This window comes from Sorex fumeus, unplaced genomic scaffold (genome assembly GCF_029834395.1).
Source record: "Sorex fumeus unplaced genomic scaffold, SorFum_2.1 ptg000047l, whole genome shotgun sequence".
In the NCBI taxonomy this organism is placed as follows: Eukaryota; Metazoa; Chordata; class Mammalia; order Eulipotyphla; family Soricidae; genus Sorex; species Sorex fumeus.
In genome coordinates, this window is record NW_026606104.1 from 38,512,048 (window position 1) to 38,539,292 (window position 27,245).

At 62.1% G+C, this 27,245-nt stretch overlaps 1 protein-coding gene across 6 annotated transcripts in view; it reads right to left on the minus strand.

Moving 5' to 3' along the window:
* Positions 1 to 492: 492 nt before the first annotated feature.
* The window catches only part of RAP1GAP (RAP1 GTPase activating protein), a 69,555-nt gene continuing 42,802 nt past the window's right edge, over positions 493 to 27,245 (minus strand). For 2 of the 6 annotated variants that reach the window (XR_008793697.1, XR_008793694.1), the window contains exons 4-26: positions 22,187 to 22,222; positions 21,309 to 21,356; positions 20,164 to 20,202; positions 19,578 to 19,763; positions 16,984 to 17,087; positions 16,701 to 16,779; positions 16,170 to 16,223; positions 14,790 to 14,873; positions 14,570 to 14,670; positions 14,301 to 14,430; positions 12,994 to 13,149; positions 12,519 to 12,590; positions 11,486 to 11,572; positions 10,954 to 11,091; positions 8,815 to 8,946; positions 6,871 to 6,948; positions 5,940 to 6,049; positions 4,725 to 4,838; positions 2,711 to 2,834; positions 1,881 to 1,983; positions 1,511 to 1,645; positions 1,291 to 1,331; positions 493 to 809 (exon numbers count right to left, since the gene is read on the minus strand). Coding sequence is in view for 2 of the 6 variants with exons in the window: in XM_056122936.1 (XP_055978911.1) it covers positions 1,323 to 1,331; positions 1,511 to 1,614; positions 1,881 to 1,983; positions 2,711 to 2,834; positions 4,725 to 4,838; positions 5,940 to 6,049; positions 6,871 to 6,948; positions 8,815 to 8,946; positions 10,954 to 11,091; positions 11,486 to 11,572; positions 12,519 to 12,590; positions 12,994 to 13,149; positions 14,301 to 14,430; positions 14,570 to 14,670; positions 14,790 to 14,873; positions 16,170 to 16,223; positions 16,701 to 16,779; positions 16,984 to 17,087; positions 19,578 to 19,763; positions 20,164 to 20,202; positions 21,309 to 21,356; positions 22,187 to 22,204 (2,070 nt within the window). In the remaining 4 variants the exon portion in view is untranslated. Of the gene's footprint in view, positions 810 to 1,290; positions 1,332 to 1,510; positions 1,646 to 1,880; positions 1,984 to 2,710; positions 2,835 to 4,724; positions 4,839 to 5,939; positions 6,050 to 6,870; positions 6,949 to 8,814; positions 8,947 to 10,953; positions 11,092 to 11,485; positions 11,573 to 12,518; positions 12,591 to 12,993; positions 13,150 to 14,300; positions 14,431 to 14,569; positions 14,671 to 14,789; positions 14,874 to 16,169; positions 16,224 to 16,700; positions 16,780 to 16,983; positions 17,088 to 19,577; positions 19,764 to 20,163; positions 20,203 to 21,308; positions 21,357 to 22,186; positions 22,223 to 24,468; positions 24,573 to 27,245 lie in introns of those variants that run through there. The other 4 variants (XR_008793696.1, XM_056122936.1, XR_008793695.1 and 1 more) reach the window with 4 other exon arrangements.

The following is a 27,245-nucleotide window of genomic DNA, read 5'->3' on the forward strand; positions in this document are numbered from 1 at the left end:
ACAGCAGCTGTGTCTGGCCGCCCCTCTGCGGCGGGGGGCGCGGGCCGGTGACTCTCCCCAGCTGAGGACCCTGGGCCACAGCGCCCGGGAGCAGGAGATGGCAGCGGCAAAGCCACATGCTGTGGGGGGCCCAGGGAGTCCCCCCCCCACACACCAACAACAACGGGGCCCCTGGTCTGCCCCCTGGAGGCAATGGGAAGGGCAGGTCTGTAGGAGAGCGTGAGGGTCCCAGGGGGCAATGTGCACAGTTGGCCCCCTGCCCTTCAGCCTGACAGGGGTCCCAGGGACCCCAAGAAGCAGGTGAGTGTGATGGTCAGACAACCTCCCGTCCCGGGACGGGTGCACGGAACCACAGTCCTCCGTGACCTCTGCAAGGATCTCATCCTTCAGACGGGGCGCCCAGAGAGGAAGAGGGATTGGCTCAAAGTCACCCAGTGGAACCCAACCCAAAGCCAGGACGGCAGCGTCTGAGCCCAGTGCTCCTTCCGCCATGGCGCGCTGAGTGCGTGAAGACGACCCCACCCCGTTCTGCCTTCTTCTTGTTCCTCCGGAGTCCCAGGGGCCCCCCAGCTCCCCACAGGCGATGGTGGGCCAGGCCTGAGGTCCTGCTTCAACTGACCGCTCCCCGGCCCAGCCTGGGCCCCCAGCTCTGTGGGCAGGGGACTGGACGGCTCTGCCCTGCAGAGACAGCCCAGAGGTGGGCCCGGGGACACGGGAGGGGGGACGGTCCACAGTGCTGGCCCTGGGGGCAGAGGTCCCGCTGCCTGGATCTGACACAGAATCTTCACCTTGTGCTTCGGTAGTCTCACCTGCAGGCAAGGGGAGACGGACAAGCCCAGGCTGAGGCAGAGCAGAGACCGCCCTGGTTTGGTTCTGCAAACACCACCAGCACAGGCCGACCACCCTCCCAAACGGTGAGGGGGGGGACTACCCTCGAGGGTCCAGGCACTGGGTCTTTCCATCCCCTTGAGGACCTCCACATTCCTCCTTCCCAAGGACTCTCCACCCCTCCTTTCTCAGGAACCCCCACATTCCTCCTTCCCAGGGACCCCCCCACCCCTCCTTCCCAGCTATCCCCAGGGCCATTTTGGGTTCCTGCAGCTCACAGGTGAGACCCCATTTATTCATCTCGGTGCTGAGAAGGAAACTGAGGCCCAGTTGAGGCTCATGTCCCATGTAAGACCCTGGGAGCTGGGTGACAGAGGGCCGGACCCCAATACACAGCTGTCTCCCCAAAGCCCCGCCCATTCCCACCCTCCCCCCCAGAAACAGCTGAGCGCTGGGTCTGACCTGCTGGGTTCCGCCTTCAGAGGGAAGCCCGGCTAACAGCCCTGCAGGGACAGAAATGCCACAGGTGGGGCGGGGAGGAGGGGACACGAGGTAGCCGACAGCACAGAGGGGCCTGCGACAGGCAGAGTGCTAGAGGTGGTGGTGGTGGGGGGGACGGGCAGAACCTGGGGTAGTGGGCAGAGCACACCTCCCCCCCGGCCCCACCCCCCAAAGTACCCACCAGCTGGGGTGGGGGCTGCTCAGAGGCTTCCAGCTGAATCTTGATCTCGGGACACGCAGGGTCCCCCGACTTGCCGGCGTCGGGGTGGGGTGACCTCGAGGGGCCTGGAGAGGGGGGCAGGAGGGAGCCACCTCACTGGCCACGAGGCGGCACCAGGGAGACGGAGGCGTGGATGGGCGGTCGGCACCGGGCTCGGCCCCCTGCCCCTCCTGCGGGGGGCCCACCCCCCACCCCCCTCTCCAGAAACCGAGACCCCTCCAAGCTCCCCCTCCTGCCGACTGGATCAGGACCTGCCCACTGCCCACTGCCCACTGCCCCCACCACTGGAGCAGAAGCCCCGCCTCCCCGAGCGGCCCCGCCGGGCTGGTACCTGGGGAACTGCTCCCACTCGTGGTGCTGACGCTGTCCTCCAGCCATGTGCTGTAGATGAAGGAGTCCCGCTTGTGGGGTGTCCCCGAGGATGAGGCGCTCTCCTGGGGGCCGGGGAGAAGAGGTCAGCGCCCCTCCCCACCCCCAGGTCCCTCTCCCACCTCGCCCACTTGGCCCACGCGGAGCTGAGAGCCCGCCCTGCCAGTGCCCGCCCTTTGCACAGGGTCCCGGCCGAGCCAGAGGAGAAACGGGCTCTTCCGGCCCTCAGACGCTCGGAGGAGGACACGGAGTGTGCCGAAGCCCCACTGGGCAGCACGGGGGTCTGCCCAGCTCTTTGCTGGGCCTGGCGAGGCGCCTGCTAACGGTGTGCTGGGGGAAGAAGGGCCGAGGGCGCCAAGTATAAAGCCTTGCGAGAGGATAAAGGGGACTTTGTCCTGACCCGCTGAGGGACCAGAGAAGTGGGGAGGGCTCTGAGGAGGAGTCGAGTCAGGAGTGAGGAGCAGGAATCCAACCAAGGGAGGGTTAGGGAGTAGAGGGTGGGGAGGAAGCAGGCAGAGTGTGCTCCGGACAAGGGGGAATGGCGTGTCTGCAAAGGCCCAGAGGCAGAGGAAGCGGGGGACCACCAGGGAATGTAAGACGGCCGAGGGGGTTAGGGGCAAGGCGCGTCCATGGACTCCCCAATGGTGCTCCTGGACTCAGTGGGGGGAGGGGAGCCATGGAGGGCTCTTCAGGGTCCCATCTCGGCCACCTTCAGGCACCTCCTGCGCCCTGCAAGCTGGGGCCCGGCCAGGCTCACCGCACAGCATGCAGCCCCCTCCCAGGGCCGCTCACCAAGCCGGCATCATCCCCGTCCGCGCCCTCCGTCTCCTCCACCACGCTGGCGAAGCTGCTGGCGCTGGACGAGGAGCGGGAGAAGTCCTTTAGCGCCTCTGTCCTCTGGGCCGCGGCCTCGGCTCTGCACAGACGGCGTCCGTCAGCCGGCACCCCGCCCTCCCTTGTGGGCTCCTCCGAATCCCCCCCCCGTGCCCCCCTGCAGCCCTGAGCCTCCCCACTGCCACTGACCCCTAGATGCCCAGATCTCATCATGCGGGGCTCATGGGCGGGGGCGGGGAGTCTAACTTCCTGGGCTTGGTGTCAGGCCACAAGTGGCAGCAAGGACAGGGATTCCCCAACTTCTAAGGTTCAAACTGCCCCCTTTTCAGGAAAAAAAAAAGATCCCTGTGCCCCCAAACGTGCCCAAGCTCCCACCCTCCCGGTGCTGCTTGCGGAGGGCTTGAGTTGGGCACCGAGTGCCACAGAGACAGCGCTGGGGGCCAGGCAGAACTGGATGGGCATTGCACAACTCTGTACCCCACTGAGGACCAGTAACGAAATGTGGGCAGAGGAGAGCCCCCGGAAGACGAGAGGCAAATGGCACCATCGTCCTCAGACACAGTCTCTGTGCTGGACTCAGCAGGGAAGCGTAGGAAGCAGCCCCAGACACCGCCCGCAGCTTTTCAGCTCTTTCTTCTTTTGTTTTTTTGGCCACAACAGGTGATGCTCAGGCGTTACTCCTGGCTCTGTGCTCAGGGCACCATACGGGGTGTCGGGGGGGGGGGGGGTCAACCTGGGTCGGCCACGTGCAGGGCAAGTGCCCGAGCCACTGCGCTATCTCTCTGGTGCTCTCGGCGTTTTCTACCAAGTGCTTAGAGAGGCGGGAGACGGTGTCTGCTAAAGAGAAAGGGAATTCTGAAGACACAGCGGAGGCTGACAAGGCCAAAATGAAAACTTCCATGCCTCCCGGCGGGGCAGCAAAACACAGGAGTGCAGGGGTCATGAGGCACCTGGCGGCCTCCCTGGTCTGGTGCTTGTTTTGTTCTGAGAATCGCGCCCCCCCCCCCCCCAGACTGCAGAGAGCCTCCTGGCCTGTCTGCTGGCCATGCTGGCCATGGAGAGGGAGGTGGAGCGGCACCGTGACAAGCCAGCCGCCTTAGGAGAAGCAGCCCGCAAAGCCGGGGGGTAACACGCACGCAGAATGCTGCGGAAGGAGAGCCCGATGCAGTCAGGAGGGAGAGCTCAGTGCGTCAGCAGGAGAGGAAGGGGCTTCTGTCCCCCAGCCCACCACGTACTCGCCTAACCCGCTTGCCGCCGACCTCACGCTCTGAGTCTCTGCGGCTGCTGCCTGGAGCCTCACGGTTTCCCACAAACTGCAGACAGCAAACTGACCTTTCCAAAATCATCCCCGGGGGGCGCCTGCTCCAGGGAGCCCCCCCACCCCGCTTCCTCCCAAGATGGGAAGCCTGGCCCAGGGGGTCCCTCCGGGTCTCTTGTCCCCCTCTCCTGCCTCTGTTTGCCTGCCCGATTCTCTCGCCCATCAGGGGCCCCTCTCGGTGCCCCCAGCACAGAAGAGGCTCAGAGGGGGCTGGGGCACTGCATGGGCAGGTCCAAGCAGCCTCCTGGCCGGACTCCTGCTTCTGTTCCTGGCCCTTCCCCCGGCAGCGCTTTAAAGCGATTCTCCCCCACCGCAGCCCCCATTCTCCCGGTCCCAGGAGGATAAAGTGGAGGCCCAAGGCGGGAAGGGGCACCTGCCCCCTCTCCTACCTCACTCCCACTCCCCTGGCACAGCTCCACCCCGGCACCGTCCTTCCGGTCTCCAAGCAGACCTTAGGCTCTTTGCACCTCTGCTCCTGCCCGGAGCCCCCAACCCCGCCAGCCCACCTCTCTAGAACTCCTTCACTGAACACCCTCCTTCGTGGTCCTCATCACCGTGGACCGTGGGCTGCCTGTGTCCAGGGGGGACGGGGTGCCAGGCCATCCTCGCACCTGACCCGGGGTGGCAGTGCCCACAGCCCGCCTGCGCACCCACCTGTTCTTGGTCGTGGGCATCTCTGGGGAGCTCTGAGTGGACGAGTTCTCTGACTTGGGCTCCTGGGACACGTGCCCGCTGTCCGGGGTCTTCTGGCCTGCCGGGGGGCTCTCCCTGCGGGGCACACGGGGGCAGCGGGGGGATTCAGGCCTGGCATCAAGAGTAGAATGAGGCCCAGATGGTGAGAGGAGGCGTGGGTACTCCTGCCTTACACCCCCCAAGCCCCGCTCTGTCCTTGGGGGCCAAACTGGGGTGGTCTGGCGGGGTCCTGCAGGCGGGGCCACCGGCAGGAAGCAGACGCGGGCAGAGAGGCAGCCTGTGGCAGACCCCCCCACCAAATCCTCTCCATGGAGCACGGCTGCCCCTGCTGGGGGTGAGCGGGACCCTAGTGCCAAGGCAGCATTTTGCCCAGGGACCGAGAGCCAGGGCACGGCCCAGCCCAGACTTCACCGCAAGAATTCGCAGGCTTCAGGGCAGGTCCGGCTGTGAGCAGGATGCTCCATGCCAAACCCTGTCCCTCTTTATTTTTGCCTTTTTTTTTTTTTGTGGTAACACATGGTTATGCTCAGGGGTTACTACTCCTGCTCTGCACTCAGGAATTACTCCTGGTGGTACTCGGGGGACCATATGGGATGCTGGGGATCGAACCTGGGTCGGCCGCGTGCAAGGTAAACGCCCTCCCTGCTGTACTATCGCTGTGGGCCCAACCCTGTCCATATTCCAGCACCCACTTCCCTACGGGCACCACAGCCTGTGTGGCCCTGTGCCATGGGTCATGCTTATCCTCTAGCACTCAGAGAGGTGCAGGGACACCCCCGCAACACCCCCCTCCCTATGCCGCTCACACAGCCCCGGGAGGTAGCAGGAACAGGGTCCACATGCAGGAAGAACCCTGTCCTCCGGTCTGTGCCCACTCTTCCTGCTGGTTCTCTGGGCACTCCAGGACCAGGATAGAGCAGGGGCACTGCCCCTGAGAGACACAGTCACTAGTGCCAACCTGTTCTCCCCCACCAGAGGCTGGATGACCTGGGCCCCCCTGCACTACGGCTGTGAGACCCGCTAGGGACTGAATGCACTCGGGCGCGGGGACACACGGGCCCGGCTGCCGGGCACAGGCAGGGCCCTGAGCGTCACTCCTGAGAGCTGGGGCACAGAGGTGGGCAGGCACCAGCCTGCTTTGCCGTGTGTGAGCCCCCGCCCCCCGCGCCCACCCACCTCTTCTCCTGCACCTCCTGTATGTTCTCGATGCCGATGGCGCTGCTGCGGCGGGAGCCAAACGGGCCAGACTTCTTCCTCGTGGGGCTCTTCCCGGGGACGATCAGAGACTGCAGGGAGAGGCCCCCAGTCAGTGCCCACCTGCCCCAGGAGCCCCGGCGCCCACCCCACCCACCACCCCGGGGTCCTCCGCCCCAGAGCCTGAAGCAGAGGCAGCACGCCAGGACGGAAGGGGGGTGCAAGCCGGCCGCCGACACCCACAGCCCATCCAGGCAGGAAGGGGGTGCGGGGGGGCCGTGCTGCTGGGCCCAGTCCAGGAGAAGGGCAGGTGGGGCTCAAGGGGGCCATCCCAGAGTGGAGCGCCCTCTCTGAACACCCCCCACCCCCACCCAACCTCCGGGAGCTACACACTCAGGGCCTCCGTGGTGTGGGAGGTGGCCACTGCCCACCTCGGAGTCTCTAAGCTGGTGGGGGGAGCTCAGACCCCACAGCTGAGGGACCCCGGGTTACACACACACGATGGAGGGACCCCAGGCACCCACAGCATGCCCCCGGCCTCACTGGGGAGGCAGGGGAGGGGGCGCAGGGAGGCAGGGACCCTGAGGCCAGTACTGGGGAGAGGGTGGCCGGGGGTGGGGGGGGAGGGACAGGGTGCTCCATGCAGAACCAGCGATATTGGGGGGCGTGTGGCTGGGCAGAGGGTCTCCGAGGGTCCCGGGGGCCAGGACGGGGCAGGGCCAGACACCCCCAGCGGAGGTCTCTGGCTCTGGCACAGGTACCAGGCCCCCAGGCGGGTGCTGAGGACCATCCGAGCTGCCCCACACCCCGCCCTGCACGCCCGGGGGCCCGTCCCCAATATGGCCTCTGTCCTGGGAGCAGGCGGACAGCAGCGTGCAGGCAGCCTCCAGAGCAGGCGGCCCGAGGGCGGCACCTCTTCCACGGTTCCTATGCCTATGGCACTGCCCCGGCGTCCGAATCTACTCGCGCTTTTCCCAGGAATAAGCAATGACTGGCAAGCAGCAGAGGGCAGGGGCAGAGAGAGAGACGGAGATGGCGAGGGAGAGAGACGTGGAAGTGAGGCGGGCGGGGAAAGGAGGGAGAGACGGACCGACAGAGGGCCAGAGAAGCAAGGAGAGAGGGGCAGGGAGGGAAAGGAGAGGCGGGAAGGAGGAGTGGACAGAGGGGGGCAGAGGGAGGGACAGACAAGAGACAGACGGGGCGGGGGGAGGGGAGGGGGTTGGGTCCAGGGTGAGAGAAGCAGGCAGGAGAGACATAGAGCAGGGGAGAGAGGGGAGGAGAGGGAGCAGAAAGACACGCCCAGGAGAGGAGAGAAACAGAAGCACAAGGGGGCAGAGACAGGCCGAGGGCGGAGAGGAGAGCAGGGCAGGAGGGAGAAATCGGAGTGAAGAAGAGGGAGAGTTGTGCGAAAACAAAAACAGAAATGGATCTGGTTACTGCCATGGTGGGTGCTGCGGGCCTGACCCTGTCCCCGGGGCCCCTCTTCAGCCACCCACAGGAGGCCGGGCCAGTCCAGCGGGGAGGAAGCGAGTGGTCGGTGAATCTGAGGCGGGGACAGTGGGCCTGCTTCTCGGACAACAGGGGGTGGAGTGCCCGCTGGACAGCGGAGAACCTGCCTGCTACCCCAGGCCCAGTCAGATTGGGGGTGGGGGGTGGGGCCCCTTTTGCCACGGGACACAGCACTGAGCACAGGGCCTGGCATGCAGCAGACAGTCAATAAAGGATGGCAAAAGAAGAAAGGATGGATGGATGGATGGATGGATGGAAGAGAGAAGGAAGGGTGACTGGATGGTGGATGAGTGGATGAATAAATCGACGGAAGGAAGAAGGATGCATGGTGGGTAAATGAATGGCAGGACGGCTGGACGAGTGGATGGATGTCTGGATGGCTGGAAGGAAGGATGGATGAAGAGTGTAGGGGAAGCAGTGGGTGCAGTGCCTGGAGAGGCCACTAGGTGGCAGAAAGCAGATTAGATCCACACTCCAGGGCCGTTATTCATCCTGCATGCCTAGCACCCCGCCCCCACCCCCGGGGTTAGCAGCAGCAGAATCCCACAGCACTTGGCAGACAGTTAGGAAAGAATCACACAGTAGGTGCCCATTCCAGAGATGCTCACAGAGAAGCCCAGTGGGTGCCCACACAGCACAAGGGAGACGCTCACGGCGGGCACCGCCTCACACACAGGCAGGGTCCCACGGACATCTGGCACGAGCACACGGTCCACTGCCTGCCCCACGGTGGCCCCGATACACACAGAGGCCCACAGACACTCAGCGCCAGGACGACGGTGGGTGTGCACATGTCCACACAGTGGCCTGGACCCCCCCACCGGGCAGCTTGAAAGCAGCCTGAGTCCCGACACACAGGAGGTGCCACCAGTAGTATCCCATAGCCAGGAGCGCACGCGCGCACACACACATACACACACACACACACACACACACGTGCACGCGCGCGTGCACACACACGGATGCGGTCACACGGAAGACCAGGTCTGGACACACAGCATGGGCCCATGCCTGACACACAGTGGGTGCTCCCCGGAACCCCAGGAGTGACAGCAGGTGCCCACACCACAGCCCGAGTCCCCGTACACGCTGGACAGTAGGTGCTCAGTGGGGAATGTGAGAGAGAAGCTGCCCGAGAGCACCCAAGTGAGGGGCCTGGGTGGGGCTCTAGGTCGGCACGCTAGGGCTGTGGGCTGACCCCCAGGGAATACAGAGGCTAGACTGATCTAAAAGCTAGGGTGGGCACTGGGTCAGCAGAATCATGAAGGGAGGGGGCCTAGGCCTTGGGGGTTGGGGGGCAGCTGAGGGCCCCTGGGGAGGGCGGGTGAGCAGGGTGGGAGGAACTCACTATGCCAGCAGCCTTGGCCAGGTCAGGGTTGTTGGGTGCAAAGCTCCCGCTGTGGCTGGTGGACACGGTGCTGGGCTTCTTGTTGCTGAGCCCCATGGCATCCATGGACTGGCTGCGGCTCCGGATCACCCTCTGTGGAGGGGAGAGATGGGGGTGGAGGAGGCACACCCGCCCCTTTCGGGAAACCCAGGAGCCCAGGCACCTGGTCCCTCCCCATCAAAGCCATATAAAGTCTCTTCCTGCGAGGCCACGTGACCAAGGGTACTCTGGGCATTGACTCTATCACCAGCTTGCTGGGTCTTCACCTCTCGGAGCCTCCTTTTTCTGCTTTTAAGCCTCGCAGAAGATGGCAGGCAATGGCTGACAGGAAGGGAGCACAGAGAACCTTCTAGAAGCAAAACTAGATTCCTTCCCTGATGAGCTCTTAGAACTTTCTTTCCTTGCCCTCTCCCCACTTTTTCACAGCCTATCTTGGAGGGATGCTTGCCGGGTAGAGGGGGGTGGGTGCATCGCAGCTGCTCTCCCTCAGCCCGCCCTAGATGGCTCCTGCCATGCCCATTTGACAGACGGACTCCGCTGCCTTGTGAAGATCCTTCCACCTCAGCCAGACTCATCACCCCAGCAACCCCCAGTTGGGGGGCCTCCCACAAAGGCAGCCCGCCTCAGCATTGTTCCCTGCCACTTCACCGGTCTCCAATGGGCAGAGGCAGCTTCGCAGGCTATTTTATTTTATTTTGGTTTTTCGGCCACACCTGGTGGTGCTCAGGGCTTACTCTGGACTCTACACTCACAGATCACTCCTGGTGTGCTTGGGGGACTGTATGTAGTGCCTGGGATCCAACCTAGAGCGGCCACGTGCAAGGCATGTGCCCTATCCGCTGTACTACTTCTCTGGTCCTCAGGATCTCTTTCTATGGCTGGTTGCTCACCTCAGGCAAGAGCAGAACTGGGTAGCAGGGCTAATCCCCTCATGCAAAGTCCCAGTTCCAGCTCTGCAGCTTGCCCTGGGATGGGAGTGTGGCTGGAGATGATGGAGGGCGTGGGGTGAGGAGGCCCTATCCTGGAAGGAAGAGGATTGGCCCCTCACTAGGAGGTCTGTGGCTGAAAGAGGGCAGAATTATTCCTTTTGCTTTCTTACACTGCACACATCAGCCTATTTTACAAATAATGCCCCCAGCTGTCTGGGGAGCTGTATGCCATTATCTGAGCCTTTTGATAAGGAGACAAGGCTCAGAGAACCTGAGTCTGGTTGAAGCTGAGCTAAGATTTAAGTTGAACCAGAGATGGTCAAGGTTGGCCAAACTAGCCAGACCCCTCTTCCACGGTGGCTGGGTTCGCATACCCCTTTCCAGAGGTCAGAGGTCTTCTCACTGCCTACGTCCTGACCTGGCAGCCAACATCCTGAGCACCAGCAGCACCTTGCTGTCACCCAAAGGGCCCCTGTCTTCAGGAAGTCTCCCAGGCAAACGACTCCCAAACCCCAGGTCTCCAACCACAATCTCCCTTTTTATACTCCTAAACAGTCACAGATCACCCCAAACTCTTAAGTCCACCCTAAAACCATCTGACGTTTTTCATCACCTTTACCCAAGTACCAGATGCTAGGTACTGTGTCCACTTGGTCCCTTGCCAGGTGGACACAGTAGGCCTGGGCCTCTTAATCCCTCTCCAGAACATGCCCCCACCCCCACACTCAAAGTATCTGCTTCCAGCCACCCTTCCAAGCCTATTCCTAGCTCCGCCCAACCAGAGCCACACCTCCAACCCAATCCAATGGGAGAACAGCTCTAGCCACACCCAAATCTTCAGAGCCACGCCCCCATGACGGTCCAATGAGAATCCACCTCTGGCCACGCCCCCAACCCAATCCAATGGGAGTCTACCTCCAGCCCCGCCCCCAATCCAATCAAAAGGGAGTCTACCTCTAGCCACACCCCCAACTCTCCATAGCCCCGCCCCAACTCCAACAGAAGCCCGCCCATAGCCACGCCCCCTCACACCCAGCGCCCGGCTGCACTTCCCCACCCCCAAGGGAGCCCCCTCGAGCCTCTAGCCAGAATCCAGACCGAGCAGAACCCCCTCCCGGACTTCACCCCAGCCCCACGCAGGCCTGCCCACCCAGGCACACAGGCCCTTCACCTTGAAAGACTCGAAGAAACCACCGCTGCCGCCGCCGTTCTCCATCTTGTCCTCGTCGCCGCCCAGGCCCATCATGGACTGGCTGTGGATGTGCAGCTCCTCATAGAGTGTCTCCAGAAGGGCGGCCCGCGTCCGCTCCTGGGGGGCAGGCCAACGCGTCAACCCCCACTGTCATGGACAGCGGGCGGGGCCGGGCGCCCCGGGGGCCTCTGCAGGTCCGACAGCGCCCCCACGCCTCACTGCCCTCCCCAAGAACCAGCTTCATGCCCCCCAGCCCGCCCTCCCCCCCGCTGGTGTGCTCTGAGCCAGACTGCCCAACCGCAGAGCCCCTGCGAGGGGTTAGGCCTGGAAACGCCCGACTTCCTCTCCCTCAAGCCCAGCTCAACTCATTTTCAAGATCCATTCCCCCAGCCCCCAACCCCAAGTCCTTCCCAAGGTCAGGGTCAGAACCCAGCTTTTTCTTCCCGAGGCAGCACTTAAATAACAAGTGGGGGGTGGGGAGTGGAACTCAGCCCCAACAACCCAGCCTCACCTCCAGTTTGGCAAATTTCTCTGCTTTGTAGCAGGCGTATTCAGCATTGATCAGTTTTGTCAGCAAAAATTCCTGGAACTCAGGCCCCTGGGAGCCAGGAGGTGGAGAGGGGGAAGGGGGAGGGGCAGGTGAACACAGGATCAGTTAGTCAGGGCCGAGCTCCTGAGCCTTAGCCTGCTGAGTCTGGGGGTCACTCCCAGAGGGCACCTCCCCAGGGAAGCAAACCCCTCTTATGTAAGGGGCTAATCCTGGGTGGAGACTGAAGCCAAATTTCAAACTAGGGCTTCTGAAAGGTAAGAGATATATGACTCCTCCCCCAAACGTTTTAAGTATCCCCACCCAGAGATGCTTGGGTGGGGATACTTCTGGCATGTTGCTAAGGGGTCCCTGTGGTGCTGGGCTTGAACCTGGGGCTCCTGTGAGTAAAGCCTGTGCTCCATGCTTTGGAGCTCCCTGGCCCATACACTGTGCTCATTTTTTTTTTGTTTTTTTTGGGGTTACACCCGGAGATGCTCAGGGGTTACTCCTGGGTTTGTACTCAGGAATCACTCCTGACAGTGCTCGGGGGACCATATGGGATGCTGGGAAACGAACCCGGGTCGGCTGCATGCAAGGCAAACGCCCCACCCGCTGTGCTATTGCTCCAGCCCACATTGTGCTCCTTTTTACTTTTTCTTGTTTGCAGTTCCTGGGATGAAACCCGGGGTCTCACACATGCGAGGCCAGTGCTTCATCAGCACTGAACCCCACCCCTGGCCCTACCTCCCCGAACATTTCATAAGACTGTCAGATCATCTGATAAGCTGGGTCCATGGTGAACATGTGAACACTACAGCTTTTCCTGTGACTATAAATAGTGGCCCTATTTTCACCAAGCTGATTTCTACACAGCTGATGAGGTCCCAGTGACCCCAGTATGCAGTGAGGCTTCCACTTCCTTCCTCTAGGGTGGAATGTGCACCATCCCCACCCCCACCCTTTCAGTCCTGCTTGGCCCATGAGGGCGGGTGGGGAGCAGGGGGCAGCCCCTTACCTTCCTAAACACAGCTGGGTCTGGGAGCGGGGGCCCAAAGAAGGGCACATCATCTCTAGCAGTGACGGACACCTGGAAGGGAGGGAAACTGTCTCTGTGCCTTTCACAGCCCTCGGATATCCCTGATTCACCCTCCTGCCCTGTGTTGGGCAAGAAGCAGGAAGAATCCACCCCTTGGGGCGGTGGGGAGCTTCATGGTTGCCGGTGAGAGAGAGGCCGGAAGTTTAGTAGTCCCTGTTCTCAGTCCAGACCTGGGGTGCTGGGACCTCAGGAATCACAGAGGTGGAGATAGAGGAGGGATGAGGTGGGGTATGGGGGGGGGGGGTTGGGGGGACAGAATGGGCAGGATGGGGCCCTCCGTCATCAGAGCAAGGGTCCAGGCACCTTCTGGACAGGTCTCCTGTGGACAGTGGAGGAAAGGAGAGGCAAGGGTATGACTGAACCCGCAGCCTGGGGGGACTCCAGGGTCACCCACCTTGTAGAGGGGACCATCGGGGCCCCCGGTCTCTGCCTGCACTACCACATAGGCATGCAGAAAGTTGGACGCGATCATGTCGGGCACGAAGGGCGTGTTCTCGTCCTGGAAGACCACGGCCACGATGTCGTTCCCGATGTGTCGCTTGCGCTGCAACTGAGCACAGGGTCCGGGGCCTTCAGGGCTGGGGGGCGGAGCGGGGGGCCGCGGGGAACAGGCAGGGACATGTCTCGCTGCAACTGAGCACAGGGTCCCGGGTCTTCAGAGTCATGGGGGGGAGTTGGGGGCGGGCAGGGCGTGTCTGAGGAAAAGGGTCTCCCCCAACAAAAAATAGGGGAGGAAACTTACTTCTGATTTTGGGGCTACACCCAGCTGTGCCCAGGGCTTAATTCTGGCTCTGCACTCAGGGGTCACTCCTTGGTGGGCTTGGGGGACCACGTGGGGTAGTGGGGTTTGGACCTGGATGAGCTGGTTAAGTGTGCCATCTGCTACGCTGTCATTCCAGTCCCCAAGAAAAATACCTTAAAATCATGTTTGCTTCCTAGAATCCTGTGGCAGATAAGGAAACTGAGGCCAAGAGGGTGGGAACGTGCAAGCTCCACAGAGTGGAATGGCGCCAACCTGGGCTCCACCCCTCAGCCCTTCTCCTACCTAAACTCCCCAAACGGACCGGTTTCACTCGACATCTGTTCACGTCGCCCTAGGAGGGTCTTATTAAAAGAAAGCCACGGAAAACAAGACCACCTCTCTCATTTCTCACGCTCTCCCTCTGGGACTGATGCTGGGGTACGGAAGAGTACTGTACAGCGAGCGCCGAGGGGCTGAACCCGGGAACTCCATGGGTTCTGGCCAGAGCCGTACACGGCCTGCTCCCTTCAGACCTTGGCAGCAGGCAGGAGCTGTTCTCCCCAGGAGCTCGTCCCCCTGCTCCCCCCTTCGCCTCCACGGCCTCCAGGCACTTTACCTTGAAAGCTCTTCCGCTTTCTTCCCACCTCGGCCAAATCTGGTGTCCCCTGGGTGACCGTGCAGGGCTAGGTCCTGGAGCCCGCGAGCCATCTAGGGTGGCTCTCTAGCTGGCCTGAGTCAGCTGCCCTGGCCAGCCCCTACACATGGCCACCGGCGCTGGTCCAATGCCATGGCCACTCGACTCCCTGCCCAGCCGGAGTCCCCCCCATGTCGGGAGGACAGGTAGTTTCCACCACCATGTCCCCAATCCCCCTGGACCTGATGTGGTGGGGCCTGACAGGACAGGCAGATGGAAGAGAGGGCAGACAGGTGGGAACCAGTTGGGGCAGGGGGTGGGCTACCTGTTGGGCGTCCCCCTCTGTGTAGGGCAGCTTGGTGGACACGTGGAACATGATCTCCTTGCTGCGGAAGTTGCAGTACACAGACTCGGTCCCCGTCTGCCCATGTGTCACGTCCAGGCCTCCACGGAACCTAGCCCAGGGCCCCCCGGAGAGGCCACAGCTCAGTTTCCAGGCCCAGTCAGGCACCATGGGGCCAGGCTGGGGTGAAAGGAGTGGGGGTGGGGGTGCAGGAACACACCCCATGCTGCTGATCCTGCCCGGACACTCACCCCTTAAAATCCTGCAGCTTGACCTTCTGACCAAGAAACTCCAGGAACTCCACAAAGGCGGGGCTCTCCTCGTTGGTGCTGAAGAGTTCCTCCTCGGACGTCTGCGGGCCACACAGGGGTCACCGAGGGTGCCTTCCGCAGCCCCCACCCCCCACCCCTCACACCCCAGTCTCAGCCGGAAGGAGGCTCTCCGTGGCCCAGGTGCGGCAGATGGGCTCACCTGCCCAAGCTTCTGGTAAATGACTCCAAATTTGAAGTTATTGCTGATAACATGCTCGTCGAAGGTGACGATGAGACGGGAGGCCTGGGGGAGACAGAGAGGACCGCGGTGGGGACAGGTTGCTTCTTCAGGGGGTCACTGGCTGTTGTTACCACGTGCCAAGACGTGAGTCCGGCACTGCATGGCACCACACACCACCATCCCCTCCACCCTGCAGACAAGTCCAAGGAGAAGAGACCTGGTTCCAAGCTGGGCAGAGCCAGCAGCCGTAGGGGACCATGTAGGCCTGGAAGTGGGCGTGTCTGTGGATTCCAGGGGTAAGCTCCTGGTTCCAGAGATTCTGCCCAGGAGCCAAACTCTTGCTCTCTGGAACCCCCAACTTACTCCCTGGCCCTTCTGCGAACTCCCCAAATGTTCTGCAACATTAACCCTTGGGCTATACGGTCAAGCCCCCCACAACTGGCGGCAGAGCCTGGAGCAAGTTCCCCTCCTCACGCCAGGCCTGTTTCCTCTTCTGTAACAAAAGGTGAGACCTGACTTCCGAGGTGGCATTCCCTTGATGTGGTGGCCTTCCTGAGCCTCACCACCCTCCAGGGACCACACCCACGCTAAAGTTCAACCTGAGCTGGAAGGGTTCTTCTCTTTTTCTCTTTGTGTTTGTTTTGGGCCCTCCCGTTGATCATCGATTTGCTCGAGCGGGCCCAGTAACGTCTCCATTAGAGACTTTGTTTGTTTTGGGGACACAGATGGTGATGCTCAGGGGTAACTGCTTGGGGAAATCACTCCTGGTGGTGCTCGGAGGACCATATGGAGTGCTGGGGATTGAACTTGTGTCAGTCGCACGCAAGGCAAATGCCCTACCCGCTGTATGATCTCTCTGGCCCTGGAAAGGTTCCCTCTTATAGGCAACTTGCCTGGTTTGCTAAAGCCAGAGCCTCTACACACTCTCACAGGGCCAGGCATCCAGCATGCAGCTCCAGAGCCAGACCCAGCAGCCGTCCAGGGGACAGCGGGCACATGTGTGCCTCGGTCACTCCTGGCCAGAGGCATGGCCAGTGGAATCCTTGACTCAGGAGCATGGACTGTTCTGTTCTCCAGAGGGTCCCCAAATAGTACTGAGAGTGTGTGGGCTTGCCGCCAGGCCGTATAGCCCGAGGGTTAAAGGGCGACCATCCTGTCTGCTGTGCATCCTTGGGGTAAGGCATTAAGCCTTTCTGGGCCTCTAGGGCCTCTTCTGCAAGCTGTGGACTTTGTAGGGCTCATGTGAGGGTTAATGCGATGTCTCGGGGAAAATACAATGCATAGCGCAGGGGCCCATCAAAGCTTCCCTGTGACTCCCCCAGCCCCCAATCAGTGCGCAGGGCTCATACCCAGCCGTACCTTGGGGTAGAGCACTGGGTAGAACCGATCCACATTCACGTCTTCACACACCAGCTGCAGGAGAAAAGGGAGCACTGAGTGTGGAGCCGGGAGGGGGGCAGAGGACAGCAGCAGAGGACCAGGACTGGGGGACAGAGAAGTGGGGTCCCCAGAGGTGCCGGATGCATGGAGGGGAAAGCAGCCCATCGGAACAGCATGGCAGACATCACGGGCACACGGGAGTGACAGCAGCCTTGTCCTGGAGCTCAGAGACTGCGGAGGTACCACTGGGCCTCCTGCTGGGCGCCCACCCATGGGGGCTCAGGCCTGCGGGAATGGGGGTCTTTTTTCTTTCTTTCTTTCTTTCTTTCTTTTTTTTTTTTTTCGGTCAATCCCAGCGATGCACAGGGGTTACTCCTGGCCCTGCACTCAGGAATCACTCCTGGTGGTGCTCAGGGACCATATGGGATGCTGGGAATTAAACCTGGGTCAGCCACGTGCAAAGCAAATGCCCTACCCACTGTGCTCCAGCCCCGAGCATGGGGGTCTTACCTTTGCCATTTGAACCACATTGGGGAACTCAGTGAGGCAAGAGATAGGGATGACATCGTGGTATGTTCGGCACTTGGTCCTGGGAGAAGAAACGTCATGGTGAGGCATCTGGGCATGGGGAAGAGGGATGGGGGCAGACCCAGAGACAACCAAGCCTGGCTGAGCCACTAACTTGCCATGTGTCCCCAGGCAAAGCCCTGACCCTCTCTGGTCCTGGACTGCACAGAGGAGGCAAGTGAGACAGTTATTCCCATGTCTCAGGGTCCTTTTGCCCCGCCCTCACCTGAGCAGCAGTCGCAGGTGCTCCTGGTCCCCAATGACATCATACTTGAGGGAGAAGACCAGGTGGCCCAGGGCCGTGTCCAGTGAGTAGTAATTGAAATGTTCCTGCGTGGTGGAGGGAACAAGGCAGGAGGTGAGGCTGAGCTTCCTGAAAGCCGGGGGTCCCGGGTGGGAGTCCTGCACTCAGCAACAGGGGCCGCAGCTCCCAGGGTGCTGTGTCGAATGCCAGCTCTCCACTGGCCAGCTGGGCAGCCTGAGGTCAGTCATCTCAGCCCACCTGCGTGTGCCTCAGTTTCCCCATCATTAACCTGGAGCGGGGGATCAGTGCAGTAGACTTGGCTCTCCGGGTAATCCACGGCGCTGTCTGCACACCTGCCTCCCTGCAACACCCTTCTCAGGGATGGGCACACAGTAGGTGCTCAATGAAAACATGCCAACCGAAGGGCCGGGAAGACTGCCCTGGTGGCAGAGCACGTGCTTTGTACGCATGTGTGAGTCACTGAGCTCCATCCCCAGCACCGCGAGCATCCCGAGCACTACCAGGACCTGGCAATGATCCATCAGGTCTGCTCTGGGCTGGGACCCCTAGCCCCAGCACTACTGGACATGGGCCCTATTTTTAAGAATGCCGACGGACGGTTCACTCGTTGGTTCTGTGGCCCCTGAAGCAGAGCCTGTGAGAAACCGGAAGTGAAGCACCTCATGAACACCCCGGGCGGCTGGCCTGGCCGGTTTCCATCCTCCTGCCTCACCTGGAGAGGGAGAGGAAACGGCAGGACGGGAAGAACCCTCCCAGAGGGTGTGAGGGCAGCTGTGGGGGAGGTGGTGCCCCCAGAGAGGAGCCCCAGGCCCACGTCTCTGTCCAGGTGGGGGAAGCCCCAAAGTCAAGGGCGGCAGAGTTGGAGATCGCACCGTCAGCCTGTCCTGGCTCCCCACCTGCCCCGGCCTGGGCATAGGGCCAGCTCCGCAGCCACACCTGCCCGGGAGTCACCCTGGAAGTATGTCCTGTTGAGACATGAACGCCAGGAGCGGCAGAGAGCTCATCGGGCTGAGTGCAGGACAAGCTCCGGGTTCCCCCCCACCCCCGCTTTGAAAACAGATCAATAAAACTAATAAACACAGGAGGGCAGGCGGGTGCAGGACCAGGGAATGAGCCCACAAAACATGCCACTTGGGGAATCTTGGAGCCGGCGCAGTGCGGAGGGCCCCAGTATTGGCCCCAACAGCAGAGAGGGAGCGTCAGGCACCTGGGCTGAGGGCGGGCGCTCCTCACACACCCCGCTGTCCAGAGCCCGAGAGTCAATGCCCAAAGTCACCCCACCCACCCCTGCGGGGGCCAGGCCCTCACAACTGGAGTCTCAGAGGAAGGTCAGAGAGGACCAGGGCCACTTCCGACATCAGTAATTAACTGCGTGGCCTTGACCAAGTCACTTCCTCTTTTTGAGCCTCTGAGCCTCTGAATGTACAAAACAGGCCAGCCCTGAGCTCATTGAGCAGTTATAAGGGTGGCACAGTAACAGCTCACCTTGCTGCAGCCCTGCCCGTGCCAGGCATGGTCCTCCAGACTTTGCATGTGTTTTTACTATTTCCAGTTCGAGAAATGAGGAAACAGGCCCGGGAAGGCTCAATCGCTTGCCCAAGGGCACGCCATCACGAAGGAAAGGGCCGGGAGACTGTACGGAGCCCAACGTGGGGTCCAGCTCCAGCATCACACAGTCCCCTGGGCACTGCCAGGTGCAGCCCTAGAGGCTTCTGAGCACTGCCAGGATGACCCTGTAGGTCCCTAAGAACTGCTTGTGTATCCCTGGCCACTTCAGGACCCGAGCAGCACCACGTTCTTGGGCCTCCATGGAACCATTGGCCTGACAGGCTGAAGAGCGCCAGGGGACCCCTGGGGCCTCCTGAGGATCCCCTGGGAGGCCCAAATGTCCAAACCTTGATACATCAGAGCCCACATGATATTCAACCCCTCACTAGCAGATGAGAGCACCAGCCATGGAAGCTGACGCACACGAGGTCCTGCCTGCCACCCCTCCAGCTCCCACAAGCTGGCCTGGGGCTCCAGTGGAAGGCCCTTGGGCAGGGAGTGACTAGGCAAGAGACCTGGCTGGGGTCTGGGATGGTGGGCAGGGGCTGCCTCCAGCCAGGTCCTGCCAGGACATTCCAGTGTCCTCTGAGCCCCTATCTCAAGCGGCCCGAGGACAGGGGCTGGGTCCACCCAGTGCTGTAGGCAGGGTCCAGAGCCCTGCGGGCACTCAGGGCCATACACTGAGGGTTTCCATTTACACTGTTGTGCTGGATGCCCTTCTAACCCCTGACCAGTGTCTTCTCGTGAAGGGCTCTGGCAGACTCCTGAGGGGGTCAGGAGAGCGAAGACACAGAGGCATGAGTGGTATGTCCAGAGTCCCTGGTGGCAGATGGCAGAGGTGGGGCACGGGGGTCCTGGCCGGCCCCTGCTGTGGCCCACGCTGCCTGCTACCATCCACGTTTGCTGGGTGGGTCTGAAGATCTAAACACGCGCCTGGGACTGACACGTGCTGCCCGGCTCAGTCCCGGGTTTCGACGCCCTGCTGCCCACCACCGGTGGTCACCCACCTTGCCGAGGAAGTGCTTCCGGTAGATGCGGGCCGTGGGGTTGCACTCCAGCTTCACCTTGGCCGTGGGGGACTGCAGTGGCTCTGTCTCAGGGACGCTGGTGATCTCGTGGTTGGTGCCTTCGATCCAGTAGCCCCCAAACTGGGGCAGTAGGATGAGGGGGAAGGGCCCTTCTCGCCCCAGAACCTGAGAAGCGGCTCAGTTAAAAACCTTACCGAGGGCTTCCCATCACCCCTGCCCCAGCTCAGACTTAAGGCCATCTCTGCCATGGTGTCAGGGAACAAGTTGGGGTCTCCCTGCCTGGGCTCGCACCCGCCCCTCCAGGGCACCCCTCCCTCCTCTCCGCACCACCACCACCACCACCACCACCACAGGACCCTGCACCCAACCCGTATGGTGCCCCGCAGGGGGCCGAGGCAGGTAGAGCTGAGGCTGAAATGTCTGTTCCAAAGGGATCCACGGTTCTGCAGCCCCTAGCAGGGCCTGTGTCAGGCTCCTGACAGGGAAGGGAACCCCAGTCTCCCAGACCCCTGGTGGGAGGGCGTCCAAGACTAGGGCGAGGACGAGCTCTGGGTGCAGCGGTTACCTCGTGGACGCTGGGGTATGGAATGTAGTCCTCCTCCGTCTGCAAAACACAAGCCACGGCCCTGCTGGGGTGCAGGGGAGGGCTGCACCCCCCACCCCTCACAGGCAGGAGAGCCCCAAGACAAGGGCCTGACCGGCTTTGACCCCCTGCATGTAGGGGCATCAGGGGGCTCTGCCAGGCTGGGGAAAGGACACCCCAACCTCCCTCCACACATGGGCCCTCTGGATCACATCAGCGGGGACCAGGGGACCTTAAGCATGGAGAACAGAGGCACAAGTCCCCAATTTGGGGGTGTGCATCTGCGATGGAGCCCGAGAACCGATATTTCTCACAAGCACCCAGGCGGTCCTGAGGCTGTGGGGGTGAGGACCCTTGCCCACCACAGCAAAGCACCGGGTTCCGTCATGAACCTCCCTCCAGCCTGGGCCCACCCTCCAGGCCCAGCCCCGGTCTTCCAGGGTTGCTGGGACCCCAGCTCACCCCGCAGCTCCCACCCCAAGAAACCCCCCACCGAGTAGAACAGGAGCTTCCTGGCAGTCTCTTCCCAGGTGGTGACATGGACCCCCTTCCCTCCTCTTTTCCTCTCCTTCCCCCATCCTCCCCTCCCTTCCCTCCTCCCCAATTCCCACCCCCTCCTCCTCCTTACTCTCCCCTCCCCCTTCCGTCCCCTCCCCTTTTCCTAGTCAGGCTTTCTTCCCCACCTCCTTAGCTTCCCCTGGTCTCCTCTCCTCCCCTCCCCCCCATCAGCCGAGAAGGGCTCTGGCAGGAGCACTGCTGAGTGGGCGGGCCCTAAGCTTCCTAAATCTGGGTTTAAGTCAGCCTGCAAGTGCATGGTAAGTGGCTTCAGGGACAATTTAGGGCACAGCCTGTGAGGATGAGGCTGTGGCTCTGGGCTGGAGGAGCCTGGTGGGGAGGGTAAGCTGACAGAAGGTGCCCTCACCAGCCTGCACCTGGCTAGCAGGGAGATCACTTCCTCACGTGCCTGGGCAGTACCGCCGCAGCCGGTGCCCCATCCAGGGGAGGTGGCTTCCCTTCCCCCCTCCCCCAGGTCTCCCTGCTGGAAGCAGGCCTCCAGGCAGCCAGCCCGGCAGCTGAGGGGGGCTGAGGGGCGGGGCTGGGGGCGGGGCCACACGCCTCAGACCTACTTTGAGGGGCGGTGGGAAGGAGCAGCGCTGTTCATCCATCCTGCTTCCCTGCAAAGAGAAAGGCAGCACACCATGGCCCCCCACCCCAGCTGCACCCGGAACTGCACAGAGGTGCCGGGGTGACTCCAAGGGAAGGGTGTTGGCTGGCCCCAGCCACCCAGGACTCTATGCCGGGCCCAGGGAACCTTTGGTTGGTGGCGGCTGTGGCAGGGAGGGACGCGGCTCTGCAGGACCGTCTGTTGAGCCTGGAGTGCGGGCAGGGGTGCGTGCACAGGACATGTGAGCATGCAAAGGGCAGTATCCGTGCTACCACACGGCTCCAAGCTGCTGAGGGAGGGGCGATAGCCGGCCGGGGAGGGGGAAGGGGAGCAGAGAGACAGGCGGGGAGGCTGAGGGGGCAGGAGAGGGGTTTGCAGGGGGAACTGACACCCTGCGGAGCTCCTGCCTTGCTCTGGTCCCTCTCACTCCCCACCCCCACCACCTCACACACAATGACATAGAAGCCAGGCAAGGGTCTGGAAGAACAGGGGGAGGGGTGGAGGGGGAGGGAGGGAATGACTTGGGGGGAGGGGGCCCAGGGCCCAGCTGGCTGGCCCCTGCCACCTGCAGCTCTGCCTCCAGGTCTCTGTCCTCTCAGGACACGGCTCAGGGTCAGTGTGGGGGTTGGTTTGTGTGGGGGAGGGAGGGGTGAGCCACACAGGATGGGAGTGAGCCCGGTGCCCTCAGCCACAGGGAGTCCTGCACAGCCAGTCCCCTCCTCTGGCGTGGCCGTGGACTCTATCTGCTCAGAGAGGGGAGGGCAGAGACCCCACAGTACTGCCCGCCCCTACCCCCAACCCCAGCCCTGTTCCCTGCTCCGGACCTCAGAGCAAGCTCACCTGCATCTTTTCAATCATCTCAAACAGATCTGTGTTCTGCAACAGAGAAGGGGCGCAGGGTCAGGTCAGGCCTGAGGGCGGGCCACTGCACCTGCCGGCCGCCCCCCCTCCCGAATCTGGTCCCTGCACCTCACCACCACCCATCACTGGGGGCCTCCATGAGCAGGAAGCAGGATGAGGGAACGTAGGAGCAGCCAGGAGGAGGCTCTCTGAAGCTGATCCCCACAGCATGACCAACAGCCCCACCCCACTAGATCCCCTTCCGCAGAGCCTTTCCGCCTTTCCCCGTCCCCCCATAAGCAGTAGGGGCTGCGGGGCTGGGGGATCCATATTACCAGATGTCTCAATGGCCCGCATGTACTCGCCACCACTCATGCCTAAGCCAACTTTCCCTCAGGCTGACCAGGGCACACGCGGGGTTAATCCAGGCATCTGCCAGCTGCTGCGCTTGGCAGCTCTGGCCTCTCCAGAGCCAACTCCCTGGGAGCCTTCCTGGAAGGCGGCATCCCCGCTGGCTGGGCTGGGGGCTGGGCTTGGGAAGCCCCTAAGGGGCTCCAGCATGATGCCCCTCCCCCAGCACCTCCCAGGCCTCGGGCTCCGATGCCCTGAGCCCACACCCATCAAGCAAGGACACACACACACACACACACACACACACAAACACGCATATGTGCACGCGTGCACACACACGCAGGGCTGTACACCATGAAACACACATTCTCCTGTGCTCCAGCGCTTTTCCCTACACTTCTCACTTTCTCTCAAACACACACAGAAATTTTAAAACAGTCTCCCTGGGCTGGAGAGAAAATACAGAGGTTAACGTGCTTGTCTTGCCTACAGCTGACCCTAGCTTAATTTCAGCACTGCATCTGGTGTACCCCCAAACACTGCCCAGAGTGACCCCCCCAACATAGAGCCAGAAGCAGCCTACAAGTACTGCCAGGTATGGTCCAAAGACACCCCCCACCACACAAACACACACTAAAATAAAAATAAATAAAACCCAAGCATAGTACCTACGGAGTCCGAACACACAGTGTCTTAAGCTCAGCATCGCATGCTAACACAAATGCACGTGTCTGTGTCCTCAGCTTCACAATGTACACAGTCACAACACCCAGGGCTCTGTGCTGTGCCAGCCACACACGCAAATACCAGCCCGCCCTGGCGCAGATCATCACAGCAGCACTGCACACGGAACAAACCCACGCGGGTCCACGTGCTGAGACACAACAGTGCACACTCACTCACAGACACGAGCAGAGTCCCCCTGCCAAGGACACGCACCCTGAGCAACAGACACCGTCACCTGCAGCCCACAGCAACCAGGGAGTCTCGAGAACAAGAGAAAGCAACTTCAGAAAGGGCTGATCAGGGATGCGGTGTGGGGAGATGGGGGCTGAACATCCCCCTCTGAGTGCATGCCACTCTCCTGCCCTCTACTTTGTCTGTCTGTCTGTCTATCTGTCTATCTCTGTCTCCTTCTCATACAGATCTGCTAAAAGTCACCAGACACAAACACCTCTGGTGCGCAGCCTGACTGTCCAGCAGCAAACCCACCCGTAAAAGGCACTCTGGGCACCCTCTGACCGGAGGCCACCTACAGCCACACCCAACACCTCTGAGTTTACGACTCCACAGGCTGGCAGAGAACTAAAGACCCACAGATGCGCACCTATGGTAGACAAACACGCCTGTCAACCAATACCAGGCACGACAGCAGCCCTGGATGGGTACCTAGGTCAGCCACACACCAGCCCAGGGCAGAGCCCAGCAGGACTGGGAGTTGGGGGTGGGGGAGAAGAGGGCAGTTGATGTTCCCCCCCACCTCCGCCAGCCCTGGCACCCCGCACGGGAAGTCACAGCCATGTAAGCACTGACACATGGCACTGTCACCCTACAGCACGCAGAGCAACAAGTGACACCCACACCGCCGGCCTCTTCGGACGCCGCCCTGACACTCGCAAGGCTGTGAGCGGTCTGCGGGCCCCCCGCCCCAGCCGGCGGCCCGCACGGCCAGACCCCCTCCGACAGCCCGTGTGCCACCCCCGGCCACGGCCACGCTGCTCCCTGGACGGCGGCGGCGAGAGCCCAAGGCCCGGACCCGGGGGCAGGGGTGCGCCCGGTGTCAGCCCAGAAGCTAACACACCCTCCATGACGGAGCCTCCCTGGCACCCCCGCCCTGGCCGGGGCACAGCCCGCCGGCTGCCGCGGGACTCGGCGGACCCGGCGCGGGCGGACCCTCGGGGCCAGGCCGCCCCCTCCCCCGCAGACCTCACCTGCCAGCCGGCCCCAGCGGGCAGCGAGCCCCTCCGCGGACGACCGGGGGGCGCCAGGGACCGCGGCTGCGCCATCCCGAGCCCGGCCGGCGGACGCTGGACCCCGCGCGCCCCAGCCCGGCCCCCGCAGCGCCCGGCTCCGCGCTCCCGGCTCCCGGCTCCCGGCTCCCGGCTCCCGGCGGCGCGTTGCTGCGCTGGGCTCGCCGGGCAGCCGGGACCGGAGGGGGCGGGGCGCCAGGTACGGCCCGCGCGGGGCTGGGCGGGGCCAGGGATCGGGGGCGGGGCCTCCGGAGACCACACCCCCGCCGCCGCCCGGCTCGCCGGCCACGGGCCGGGCCGGGCTGGGCGGGGCCGCGGGGGTCCGGGGCGGGGACTCCGGAGACCACGCCCCCAGCCGCCCGGCTCGCCGGCCCCGGGCCGCGCGCCTGCGCTCTCCCCGCTAAGGGCGCACCCCCGCGCCCGGGAATCCTCGGGCGCCGCGCCCGCCGCCCTTAGCCCGCCACCTCAGTCTTTCCAGACTCAGGCTACAGGAACGGTGCTTTAGGCACCGGCTATGAAGCCGGGTAGGAGGAGAAGGGGGTTACCAAGAAAAAACAGCTTCTTGGGGCTGGAGCAATAGCACAGCGGGTAGGGCGTTTGCGTTGTACGTGGCTGACCCGGGTTCGATTCCCAGCATCCCATATGGTCCCCTGAGCACCGCCAGGAGTGTAATTCCTGAGTGCAGAGCCAGGAGTAACCCCTGTGCATCGCCGGGTGTGACCAAAAAAGAGAAAAAAAAACAGCTTCTAGGGAGCAGCTACTTAATGTGGCGCGCCCTTGGCTAGCCCCATCCTCACCGCGTCACACAGGAGGTATCGGGCCATGTGCCATTCCCATGTTACGAATAAGAGGGCCGAACCCATGAGGTCCAACACCGGGCTCCAGCCTGTCACACAGCCAGGGAAAGGGGACACTTCTAGGAAAAGGCGGGATCTGTCCTCCATCCTCCTCGCCTTGCAAGGCTCACGAATGCCTAGCCACACTGGGCATATTCCCATCCCACCAGACCCCAGAGGAGACAGCCCCAGTCCTTGGGTGACTCTGGCCTTGGCCCCATAGTATGGCGCTGACTTTGGGACCTGTGGGTTTAGGCCTGGCCCTTGCCCTGACTCACTTAGTGAACCTGAACGAGTCTGGCACAGATGTAGGCCTCCCCAGTAACATCTAAGGCCTAGAGGGCCCTTCCAGCTGCCTGGACAGTGAGAACAGCACTCACACCCTCCTCCCCAAACTGGCATCACCTCAGCGCCAGCTGCTTTCCACCCGAGGGGCAAGGCTACCCACCAACTCTGTGCCCACCCTCTCTTCAGAATCCTAATGTTGCTGCAGGAAGTGGACCAGCCACTTCCGCCCCAGAATCCAGGGTCTGGAAGGCCCTGCACCTTCCTTTCCCCCAGACTTGGCCCTGCGTCAGGCTGGAGCCCAGGGAGCCAGCAGGAACTCCGGAGATATGTGTTCCAGACACGGTGTAGCTTGTTTTTAATAATTAACGGCAGCAAATATTGATTTATGCAGGCACTTCCAGGCCTGAGCGCTTCCGGGCACCCATCGAAATGCAGCCGGAGAAACATCCATTCCCACACTTGCCCTGCGGGAGGCCAAATCTGCTGGGACCACCCAAGCTGGGTGTGTGCCAGCAGAGTGCACACATGCACGTGTAGCTGTGCACGTGTGAGTGTATGTGTGCATGTAGCTGTGTGTTTGTATGAGTCTGCGTGTAGCTATGTGTGTAAGTCTGTATGTGCGTGCAGTTGTATATGTGCAAGATTCTGTGTGTGAATCTGTGCTTACAGTTATATGTGCATGTGGCTTGTGTGTCTGTGTACACACCCAGCTGTGTGAGAGTGTGAGTACAGCTGTGTGTTTGTGTGTGAGAATCTGTGTGTGCATGCAGCTCTGTGTGAGTGATGTGTGCGAGTTTGCATGTGAGACGGGAGGAGGCCGTGCACAGCTTCCTGGGTCTGTGTAACAGTATGGTGTACCTGTGTGTCCATTATGTGCATGTGCACACAGGAGCATGGGTCTGTGTGCTTGTCTGTGCTGCTCAGGTGAGCATGAGTGCACTGTGACTGCAGTGAGGTGCAAATTTCTCAATCACCAAGTGGAGAAAGCCTGGGGCAGTGCAGCCTGGAAAGCACGTGAGTGAGTGAGTGCGTGTGTGTGTGTGTGTGTGTGGGGGGGGGGGGGACAGAGACAGAGACAGGGACAGAGACAGAGACAGACAGACAGTGTGTGCTTCGACCAGAGGAACATGGAAATATGGCTAGGTGTCCACATGACAGCGCCACTTCCCAATGTCCACTTGTCAGTGCTCAAGGGCCAGCACTCAGGGGCAAATGGGTAAACTGCGTAGGTCCCTTGACCCTGAAAGGGGTCCCTCAACATTGTGCAGAGTTGGGGATGCAGGTTCGCTAGGAATCCAGACTGATCCCGTCTCTCTGGGCCCTGGTTTCCTCCCTGTCAAGGAGGATGATCCACAGACTGTCTCCATCCTGGGGGGTGGGGGGTGGGGGAGTGCTGCTGGGATGGGATGGTTTGGAGCCGCTGTCTGGGCTTTGTTGGCACAAAGGCAGATTTCGAGCCAGACTGGGCAGAGGCCAGGAAGCCTGAGGGGCGGCAACTTGGAGCAGGTCCGAGGCCAGCCCCAGGCCATGTGAGCAGGCCGCGGGCAGAGCCAGGGCCTCCTCCTCCAGCCCTTAGTTCTCCTATGGGGAGGCTCACAGCGGGGAGGGGAAGTC